Raw genomic sequence first — 11,510 nt, 5'->3', positions numbered from 1 at the left:
CGTTTGTATTGTGTGCCTTCTTAACACGGACACGTAGTAACTTTCTTCTACTTCGTTTTGCTGACGAAAGGGCCGCATCACGTGTAGCTGGGACTTGAAGTCCATTCTGGAGGCCAGTGCCGTTATAAAACATATAGGGGAGTTGCCTAAAGAACTACAACCGGTCCCCCGTGTGTTACCAGCTTTTAACGCCGCCCAACTTGCTCTCGGCTACACATTAGGCTGAAAACTTCGCGAATGAGAAAACAGCAGCAACAAGAAGAAAGGCTGGGCAGCACATTGGAGAAAATAAATCCGTCTGCTGTTGTTATATATTTTTTTATATCGCTGCTATTGTTTTAGCCATGTAACTTTAGCGCTGGTTAGCTCTATGTTATGGCTTTAAATTGCTAATCTCACATTACCACGTACTCTTTGCCTTAGGTATTTGCTTTCCAACTTTTTCACCTTTTTGTCATCGCGACCCCGGTTTTCCGCTTCTCTTTGGCAAACATATTACAGCAAGTAAGTATTAGCCTTTTAGTGAAATGACAGTTTATTGATAAAATTTACTTTTTGTTTTTTTTTTACACTTGTATGACACTACAGTGTCGTTCGTGTTTGTTTTTCTGCTGTCACAGCCACTGGTAAATGGTGTACATGATGAAGATGACAGTGCTGGAGGAGGGACTATAGTTACACAGGGGAGTTTGGTTCAAAATGACCAGTCCAACAAAAATCATGTAGCAGTCGAGCTATAAATGTCAGTCATAATGGTTTCAGTGTGAATTGTGTTCATGCAAGTTAAGTCACAGTCAGAGGGCACAGTCTCCGTGTGGCTTTGAAGTCAGCTGAATGGTAATAAGGATATGCAAAGCAGTGGTTGTGAACTTTGATGTTGTGGCTACGGCGTGTTTGTGTGTGTGCGCGCGCGTGCATGAGTGTGGTTTGTTTTTCTTGAGGAGGAATTATAATGTTCATATCAGATGACTCAAAAAGTCTAAAACAAATTTGTTGTTACAGTAAAAGGCTGCCAATACGTCCAAATGCCTCATTTGTAGGTTTGGAAACAGTTGAAATCTTCTCTGATTCTCATTAGAGGTTGCCTTAGGGTCTCTGACGTAAGTAGTGCCTTGTGGGTTGGGCACATTTAGGTGTTATGACTCTTATTTAATAATTTTCAGTCAACTGATTTTATTCATTTATATTCAATTTATTCCATTTACTTAGTAGGTGTGACATCGTTAAACTAGTGAGCAAGCATGCACAATAATACAACATGTTATTGTATAGCACTTACTATGATTATTGGTTACACCTGTGTCTAAGTGTAGGAGGTTTATTATACACAAATAATTTTGTAATCATTCTATATTGTGCCTGGGTTTCAGCTGTCTTTGTAGCGTAACCATGTCTGGTGTTGCCTCCCAGTGGTAGCTGTTGAAAACACTGACAGATCTCCGTACCATGATCCAAGTCAGTTATTTATAGAGGAAATACTCCCACACTGCACCTAATTTTGCTGTGAGGATTGTGTTGTAGTGAGTATCACCACATTGAATCTTCTTTGTAAGTAACATGCCCTAAGATAGGTAGAGGTAGAAAGTAGCCTTTAGTCAATGTTAGATCAGCAGGTCATGACTCATTGTAATCTTAAAAAGACAAACTAATGAACGGAGACTTGGTATGTGAAGTGAGTGTCCCTGCCCTCTTATGAATTATATGTTGTGTGACAAGTACAAAGAAGAATACGTCATGTAAGATCCTGTAAAGCTGACACTCTTCAAATGACTGAGGAAGAGCTTGTCTTGAAGGTGCCCCATGAGCCAGGTGTGTAAAAACAGGACAACGCAAAGTGTATCACAGATACTGTTATTTTAACTACCAGGGTTCACTGTGCTGTTATGACAAGATTTAGGTACAGAATTCAGTAAACAGGGAAGCCAGGGATCTATATTTATAACACTGATACTTTTATTGCAGCAATAACACTGGCAAGGGTGTTTCTTATTCAACCATGATTTATGCCAGGTTTGTCGCAATTGCACTAAGTGGAACATTAAAGTACAGGCTCTACACTGATGTGACTTTTTATATTTGATCATATCTGTAACGGAAAGGCTTTTTGGGAAGTGCTACACATGAGATTTAATGACATGTAATGGGAAGCATTGTTGAAATAATTTTAAAACCTATTATAATCCACTTTTGACTTACCAAATTTTCTGTCCTGTCTTTTTAGTATGGGAACATCTAAACATTCCCAGTCTGAGTAGTTGAATTGATTTCTGAGTGCAACCATGGTTCATTTTTTGTAACACCTACTCTTTTGTATCCATGTTTTTGTTTTCTTCCTGGATTGCTCCTGTTCTGTCAGTCTCAGTGAGTGGTTGAATGCTGTGAAACTGGCATTAGTGGACAAGCGCGCACACACAAAGTCCCATTGATTGTTCAGTGATGACCATGGAAGACATGAAGAATGAAGCAGACACTGCCTCAGTAGTCTCTCTGCAGGCCCTCTATACTGTGATGTATCCTGTCTTTAACCAGGTAAAGAATCCAAAGTTTCTGTTGGGGGGAAAAAAGTTAATAAACAAGGCCATGGTGTGTTAGTATGAGACAGAAATGTGAAGGACGAGGAAGGATGGAAAAAATGTTGATGAAGATTTACTACATTGGATTTAGTATATTGTAACGTTCAAAGTTGTGGTGCAGAAAAACTAAAGTTAGGAAATGGCTATATTTACGAGAACATATGTGAAACATGTGAACAAACTACTAGTCTGAGCATGTGTTTGTTTGTTTTTTTAAATTCAGTGTTACCACACATACGTGAAGAGTATACATTAGTAGCCACACAATACAATTTTTTATAGTGTAATGAGTAAAGGTCTTATATTATACTTCTTATAAAAAAGGAGACTTGTGGTATGTAGATGGAGAATACAGAAGAACTTGGTGCAGTTCTTGACATTTCAAGATGACTGATTATATGTACTTTAAACAGACTTTTAGTTCAGGACAGAAAAGAACTAAGGTGTGTGTCTGTCTGTCTGTGCACTATTGGCTTATGGTTGTATGTGCCTTTGCAGCTGGAGCAAGTCAACTTATCTGCAGCACACATCTTGAGAACAGCATTTCAAAAGGTATGAAAAATATTTCTTTGTTAGTTTGTTTTCTTTTCGTGCATGTCATCTTTCTTGGAAAGTGCCAGTACATTACTCTTCAAACCATTTGACACTATGAGGTTTTTGATGATTAATTGAATTTTAGTCACAGAGAACCAAGGCTGATTGTGATTATTACCAGTTGTATATTTCTGTGTTTCAAGGCAGAGAAGAACAACCCAGGTCTGACCCAGGATGTAGTTATGAAAATACTGGAGAAAAAGAATTTAAGAATCAACTATAGTGAATCTTTACTTCGAATGGCTGCAGACAATATGGAAGGTAGGATGCTGTTTGTTTCATGGTGCCCACAGACTAGGAAGGATGATGGAATGCAATGTGCCACATTTGATAATACCAGCTTGAGAGTTACATTTGGTATTTTAGAGGAAAGGCATATCAAACTGGTCAATCTAATCTTTCTGCTACCACAGTTAGCATTTTGTGTAACTATATAAATTCCTGAGAGGCTGGACATGCACACCACATGTCCAAGGACCCTTAATGGGAGCCTAGTTGCAGACAAAGAGGGTGCACTGTCGACCTTGGCAGGAAGTAGCTGATATTACCTGGTAGTTATTTACCTTGGGAGAAGATGGCTTTTAATAGTAGATGTTTAAGGTTAAGACTGGTGGTTGAGGCTAGGGAAAGTTATTAATCAAGGCAGTAACACTCACACCACAGAGAAAGGTAATAGTAAACAGTCCACCATCTTGTAGTTGTCTGTGATCTTTGTTTGCAGGCAGGTCCCTCCCAATTAGTTGCGCTGGAGTATCTGTAGTTTGTTTTTTGTCATGTTACATTAGTTCAGTCCTCCACTGGGGGGAGGTGTTTCTCCACAAATCAGCGCCTCTGCCTTATTTCAAATGTTCATTCTTTTCTGTCTGTAATTGAATTCATTGTGCTGTGTAAGGTGATTGATAGTAATAACGAATTAACATGCACTTCCACACTTTGGAAGAATTTTAAATGCACCTCCTCTGTGGTATAGCCTAAGTTGTACCCTAATCCTGCCTTTATGTAACTGTCACATTGACGTGTGTGCATCTGTAAATACAGTTACACACCTACAATCATCCTGCATTTATGTTTTACATTTGAAATGTAGAAGTCTTTTTTTATATATGCCAACATTATTAATTGCTTCACTTGAGTTTCCCCTATATGCATGTATTGAATTGCCCGTCACTGAGGAGCTCAAGGTATGTTTTTTTTTTTGTGTGTGTGTGTGTGTGTGTGTGCTTAATTATTTATATATTTATTAACCTATCCTCCTCCTCGGTGTTTCCAGAGTTTGTGATTGACAGGAAGGAGCCAGAGTTCCACGAGCTGAACGAGAGGGCCCGAGCTCTGAAACACATCCTCAGCACCATACCAGATGAGATCAATGACAGAGTAGGCTTCCTGCAGACCATCAAGTAAGTAAGGCAGCTGAGTGTTTGGAAGTGAGCGTATGACTGAAATATACACCAGGTTTAATTCAACGTAATGACATGAAGGCGAGTCAGCATGAGTTGAAAATCTGTGAGTAGTTCATGGGGATTTATGAGGTCAGTCAGGGTTGAAACACTCCACACACTTGCAGCTGGTGCATTTCTGTGCTAATAGCAGGAGTTTACTCCTAACTTTCAAAACCTAAACATGCATATGGTGATCTTATTATCATTTCTTGGTAAGTGATCCTTAACTACTTCTTACCCATCGTTAACCTTGTACTTTAACTTTAACATCTTCACTCTAAAATGTGATGGTTTATATCATGGGGACCTGATTTATTCACCTGAAAGGAAACTGGAACCCCACAAAGTAGCTGTGTAAACATTTATGACCCCACAATGAGGGATATGAAAGCCCACTATAGAGAGACTAGAGTGTGAGACATTTTCTGGCCCACTTTACCATTATTTTTGATGGAATTCAATACTCTTGTGACTCACTGCTTAAATCACTTACCCAGTGGATGGCTTAGAAACAAATTCAAAGGCAATGCTAAAAAAATGTAAGGTATGAAATAGCAGATTTCTAGTGCAGAAATAGGGAGAAAAAGATGAAGGTGAAAGCATGTTTTTGAGGACAGGAAGAACGACAAGACAAGTAGGATCAAAGAACTATAGTTTTAGAGTATTACTGCCTAATAAAATCACACATTTTGAAATATTGTTTTTTTTTTAATTTAAACTTATTTGTGTGCGTCCCCCACAGAGACATTGCCAGTGCCATAAAAGAGCTGCTAGATGCAGTTAATAAAGTCTTCAGGAAACACCAGTATCAGAATCGACGGGTAAGTAGATACATGCAGGAGAAAAATGCATACACACAAACAGTTTCTGTGGAATAAGGAGAGCTGAAAAGCTGTCTGTTATTATTGGTTAGGCACTGGAACAGCAGAAGAAAGAGTTTGTGAAATACTCCAAGAGCTTCAGCGACTCTCTCAAAACCTACTTCAAAGATGGAAAGTATGACACTGCTTCTAGTTTATTTTCTTTTTTTGTAACTTTTCTGTCTTTCTACACTTTCTGTCTTCTCACTCACTTGCTTAGCAGTCTTTTGTCACATGCACACACAGCTACAACTGTACACACACATACACACACACTGTCACCATCATGTAAATGGTTGTCGTTTGATCAAATCTACCATAGCTGAAAAAATCCCTTGACCCATTTCCTGTGGATTCCTGCTGACTTGTTTCCTCTGAAGCCTGACATTCTCCATTCCAGGCAGATCAAAGGGCTTCCTGGATCAATCCTAATATTGTTACCATGGTTTCTTTGCTGTATGATTGACACATGTGTCCTTGTGTCTGTGTTATGGTTGTTTCCAGAGTGATAAATGTGTTTGTCAGCGCCAACCGGGTCACCCACCAAACCAACATGATACTGCAGGCCTTCAAGACTGCGGCGTAGCAACCTGGGAAGACATGCAGGCAGAAGGTTTTATTAGAGGGAAGTTGATATGAGGCTTTGTCATTTCTAAAGACATTTTATTATTCTGTATAATTTATAATTCTGTGGCTTTGAGGTGAGATCAGTTAGTTTGAGGTTCAAAGCAAAGCAGGTTGACAGTAATTGCCTGGGATTTTAACTCTTTTATGTTTTTCTTTTATGAGGTCTTAAGTCAATATTTCTTTATTCCTTCATATATTTCCTCTATGTTTAGTATGGTGTAGTAGGAAATGTCCTTTAAAAGTCTGGTAATAGCAAAAGTCTGAAAAGGTTACAAAGGGAAAAGAAATACATTCCTTCAGTTTTTACCCCTCACTATGTTGTTCCTGTCATTCACGTTTGTTAAATCAAACAGCACATTATCCAACATTATATTTTAAAACTGATGCGATTGGATCCTATCAAGAAATCAAAGTCTAAAGATATGTATGGGAAATTAAAATGGCTCCATTTTAATTTGCCATACATTTTTTCAAGTTCAAGTTGTTTAAGTCTCCAATGCTTCACCCTGTGCATCCCAAAAACAGCCCCTCAGACTGAGTCACCAGCTGGACTAAGTTTCTTTGCATTTTAGTCTCAGCAAAAAACAATACTGGGTAAAACTTGTTTTCTTAATTATCTTTTGACCCTCAGAAGTTGGATGATTGAAACACATTGGATTTGTAATATTCACAGGTGTATTTTTCTTATTTATAAGCATACTGTAGATAACCATTTTTATTACACTGGGATTTGCAGCAAAGCTGTGGTTGTGCTTCATCTGAGCACATTTTATTGTCAGTAGTAGAAACATGTTGTTGCTTTAGTATAATTTGAAGGAGTTTGCACAACTGTTTTACACTTTAGAGCTATAAATGCAGATGGACTTATTTTACGCAAAGAGAGTGGATCTTAAAGAAACACTTATATAACTTAGAAATATGCCTTAAAACCTACTTTTGGAGAGCTACTGTTGAAATACCTGTAACCCAGGCTCAATGCAGCGGTGCATATATTTGCTTCTACAGGTTTTTTAATGGAAGGTCACCTTTTTAACCAATCGCCGTATTCACAATTCAGTATGTCTGCTTTTATGGTGAGGAAATTTAAACTTTTTTTCTTTTTTTTTTTTTTATATTGGTGATTATGAAGCACTGGACAGAATTTGGTAGAGTAGCTGACTATAGTAGGATGGGTAAAGCAGAGTGCTTGCTTGCCCTCCTAACTTGCATTCTGCCATGTAAGAAGTTGAATGTTATTTTTTTATTTATTTATTTTTTCGGCCCGCCAAACTAATAGACTTTTATACTTTTATATTTACTCCACAAGAAGTCATGACATTAAAAGGAGTCACAACAAAACATTTAGTACTAAAATGTATTTAAACAAATATCTTTTCTATGTATGTTATTAATATTTTCTCATTTTCTTATTCTCTCATGCTTTGGGTTTGACAATAATCCTTCAATCAAATATTCATGAAAAAAAAACAGGGCCTGCAGTTCTTCAAAGATTCTCAAATAAGAGTCAAGAAGAGAAAGTGGAAAAACATTTCCATTTTATTGCAAATAAAGGAGCATTTGTATTTGAAAGATTTTGCGAAGTGGGTCTTTCTTCAGATTTACATTATTGTATGAAAGTGCTTCGTTTCTTCTCAGCTGCCCTTGCTTCCTCTTTTCTTCGACTTCACCTCTTTCCTTCCAGTACTAAGAGCCGCACCATTTTTTTTCCCTCTTCCAGCAACTTCATTCTTCTCTCTGTATAATAGTGGATTTTCCATGGTGGATTTGTGGTGGACTATTTTGGGCTCTGTACTGGCTCCTATATACACCACTGTAATCCGATTGTGATAGTGTTAATTTTTAAATCTGTATTATTGAAATTGCTGAGACCTAATTTTCTGATCCTGTCACCGTTGACGACTGGCGTAATCGGCTAATTCAAGTTATTCCATGCCATTAAGTCACACACAGCAATTGGTTTTTGTCACTGAAGCAGAATGAAGAAATGGAAATGATAATCTTTGTTAGATATACAGATAAACAGCTTTTGGTTTTTTATGGTTGCAGTCATACAGGCAATACAGTATTTGTTTCACTTTAACAAATCCATAAGAGACTTTGTTTTTCTGTGTCCGCAGCTACGAGCAGCCCACAGGATGCCCTTATTTTTTTTCAGACTCACATTTGTATTTTATTTTATTTTTTATAGCTGGTTCAATGGATGAATACTTTTATGAGTGACAGCAGAATACTAATGTTGTGAATTGAGCAGGTGCTGTGTTGGAGGTAATTGTACGTCACACAGATTATCTCCTCTCCAGTGCCTAATCTGTGAATAGCAGTATCTCTCACACTCACACATTGTTGTACATACAGATGACTCACAAACACAACTCCTTTTGACTACTTGGTTGCCAGGAAACTTAGCCTGACTCTTTGAGAGTAAGGAACAGTAAAAGAAAAGCATTGTGTGTGTGTGTGGGGGGGGGGGGGGATACCAAGGGCAGTTAGTTTACTCTCAGTGGGTGGGTGCGCTGCAGCCAGGGCTATTAGGGTTGATCACTTCTCAAACATTGGCGGTTTAGAAAAACCTCTGGACTTGAAACGGGGGCTCTGGGAACCAGCTGAATTTCTTTTGGACAAGACCCAGTCAAGGCCAAGACAAACCAACCAGAGACTCGGAACTTAAATGTCATACATTTACAAATGTGATGTTTCAACACCGTAAAACAATAGGATGTTTGTGTTCTACTGAGAAGAATACCTTGGATGTCTAGGTAAGTTTGAATTTATTATAATGACCTACCCCAGCTCGTCTATATACTGTATACTTCGATTAAAAACCTGACTGAAGTGTAATGTATGTACACACTTCACTAGTTACAGGTGACATGACGATGATGTTGCCAGCCTAATAACCTGTCCTCATGAAGTACTCGAGAGGCAACTCGAGTGACAGGTTTCGTTTGCCAATAGATATGAAAGCACTATAGGCTGCTGCTGCAATTTGTATTGTTTCATTGAGTTATCTTGTAAAATTCATACAACTCCTATTTAAAAAAAAAAAAAAAAAAGCCTTGGCAATGACGGAAGCATTAAAAAGAAATGCATAAACCTATTTTACCTTTATTCAAACAGCACTATTTGTGGTGCATCAGCTACAGATGAGTATTTTTTAATTTTATGGAACTGTCAGTGTGATCACAAAGATTGATGCCAGCTGCTTGCTAGGAAACAAGTCTGCTGATTGAAAGTTATCACACTCATAAACAAAATGGGAACAGACTCTCCCAAAGGTCACACCATTCTTTTCATTTATTACTTTAGCATAAACATTTCTTTTTCAGCCTTCTACTTGATGTTAGTGATGTAAATTAAAGGTGGAAAACTATCATATCAAGATTACACTGCAGTTAATCATTATAAAAAAGATAAAAGCCTCAGCAAAGCATTGATTTTTGCTTTTATTACACATCCTACTGCCTAACTTTCTGCTCAGTTTGATGTTCCTTCCGATGAAATAGTCTTATAAATATTTATGTCAAGTTGAAAATGAAACTGAAACAGCTTTTTGTCCTCTACTGCCCTTTGTAGTGTTTCGTAGAGTGTTAAAAAGAAACTTCATCATTTCATTTCTCACATAGACCTCAAACTTTCTTTTAATCACAGCACAGGCTAATTTAACAAATCCTAGCTTTTATTCATCCCAGTACTTATGCTTCTCATCTGCTTGACTTCAGTATTTTATTTCATATTACCTGACATACCAGAGACTTGACATGCTTTGGCAACCTGCCGCCTCTTCAAACTATTTCTAAGACATAATTTGGGGACCTATTCACCCACCTGGGGGAGTATTTCTGTTAAAAATGAAAGACCTTTGCACACCATTCAACACCGACATGTTTGGATAGAGTGAAAAGAGCCAACAGAGGAAGTCTGCTGCTGCTGTGACTCCACTGTATTATTAGGGTGACATGACAATCTACAGGGAAACAGATATGGAAGGTTACTAAATGCTGGGAACAGCTGGGAACATCTGGCTTCATCAGGTTGGTATTAGGAATGTGGAGAATCTATTAATTGGCTGTAGGTCAGTGCACATATGCATACAGGTGCTTTACCTTCCTGACCTTGTCTAGGGTCATTGATTGACAGATTTTCCTGTAACCATGGGAACAAGAATGGAGGTGGAACAGCTTGAGAGCAGGATGAATGCTGATGATTACAGAAAGCTACAAAGCCTTTTTCTGGTAAGCGAGTCGGTTTATTAGTATGAATCTAAGAAGTACTTGAAAAATCTGGGACTAAGCTGCAGCACAAGTCTTCAAATTCTAGACGCTCTGCCAATCGGTGTGCTGACATGGTGCGATGTCTCATAAAGCAGTTAATCTTGATACAGGAATCCTCGGGTGCATCTCGCTCCCTATCCAGAGCTGAATTCATCAACCTCGCCTGGTCGTCAGTAGGCCGTGGCTCAAGAGAGGAGTATGGGCTCCTGTTCGACAGTGTGGTTGTCACTCAGGAGCACTGCGGCCTTCTTCTGGACAGTGACACAGTGAAGGAAGAAGGACGTGTTGACTGGGGAGGCCTGTCCTCCTTTCTTCTGCAGGAGCTTTCTGATAAAACCAAGAATACCAGAACCAACAGTGTTCCTTACTGGAAGCCACCAAAAACCCTGGCCTGTCCACATCGAGACCCAGTTCAAAAGGTAAAATGTCACTGACCTCTTCGGTACCTATGAGAATAAGAGTTAATTATGAAGTGTAGAACTCATAACCCATTTAATACATATGATCCATAGCTGCATGTTATCTGGAAAACATTTTTGCATTGGCTGACTGGAGAATCCAAAACTCTGCTGACTGGATAGAATTCCACATTATTAAACATTGTGTGAGGATACGTTCAAAAGTATTAGGGTCTTGCTCATCAGAATGGCACACCTCTTTTGAGATAAATGGCTCTAGACTCCTTTAAGTTTAACATCTATCAATTAATATGTAAATGAAGTAGCTAGCTATAAAGTGCCTACTGTTGTGGATAAAGTGATGGCTCACCACTTTAATCTTTCAATCCTGAGAATGTCAAAATGTCAAAATGTTGTGTCAGTTTTTCCCAAATGGCTGGAGGGTTTCAGCCCTTTAGCTTAGATCAGACAGAGTAGTGCTGCTTAGACCTAATTTCAGTTTGTAATACTGTCAGTAAAGTCTGGGATAACTTGAGTAGGATGCTAGAATACATAAAAGTACAACCCCAATTCAAAAAGTTTTGGGACGATGCGTAAAATGTAAAAAAAAAAAAAAAAAACAGAATGCAATGATTTGCAAATCTCATCAACCCATATTTTATTCACAATAGAACATAAACAACATGTCAGATGTTGAAACTGAGACATTTTACGATTACATGGAAAATATTAAGTCATTTTGAATCAG

General features: G+C 38.3%; 2 protein-coding genes across 5 annotated transcripts in view; both read left to right on the top strand.

Moving 5' to 3' along the window:
- Nucleotides 1-194: 194 nt before the first annotated feature.
- On the top strand, nt 195-7,291 carry pdcd10a (programmed cell death 10a). 2 transcript variants are annotated; one of them, XM_067507600.1, is made up of 8 exons: nt 195-504; nt 2,357-2,529; nt 3,072-3,125; nt 3,311-3,428; nt 4,438-4,564; nt 5,349-5,427; nt 5,520-5,602; nt 5,971-7,291. In XM_067507600.1, exons 2-8 carry the CDS (start codon nt 2,437-2,439, stop codon nt 6,050-6,052), a joined length of 636 nt encoding a protein of 211 aa, XP_067363701.1. In that variant the 5' UTR covers nt 195-504; nt 2,357-2,436; the 3' UTR covers nt 6,053-7,291. The 2 variants fall into 2 exon arrangements, with proteins under 2 accessions (XP_067363701.1, XP_067363702.1); XM_067507601.1 differs by lacking the exon at nt 195-504 and adding an exon at nt 1,173-1,809.
- A 1,320-nt stretch (nt 7,292-8,611) lies between these two features.
- The window catches only part of LOC137129474 (cilia- and flagella-associated protein 337-like), a 33,100-nt gene continuing 30,201 nt past the window's right edge, over nt 8,612-11,510 (top strand). The window contains exons 1-3 of one of the 3 annotated variants that reach the window (XM_067508683.1): nt 8,612-8,849; nt 10,231-10,325; nt 10,475-10,783. In XM_067508683.1, the coding sequence (XP_067364784.1) occupies nt 10,245-10,325; nt 10,475-10,783 (390 nt within the window). In that variant the 5' untranslated portion in view covers nt 8,612-8,849; nt 10,231-10,244. Of the gene's footprint in view, nt 10,326-10,474; nt 10,784-11,510 lie in introns of all 3 variants that reach the window. The other 2 variants (XM_067508682.1, XM_067508684.1) reach the window with 2 other exon arrangements.

Source organism: Channa argus, chromosome 6, assembly GCF_033026475.1.
Source record: "Channa argus isolate prfri chromosome 6, Channa argus male v1.0, whole genome shotgun sequence".
NCBI classification, from domain to species: Eukaryota; Metazoa; Chordata; class Actinopteri; order Anabantiformes; family Channidae; genus Channa; species Channa argus.
The sequence above is the reverse complement of the archived record's forward strand: the minus strand, read 5'-3'. Positions and strand labels throughout refer to the sequence as shown.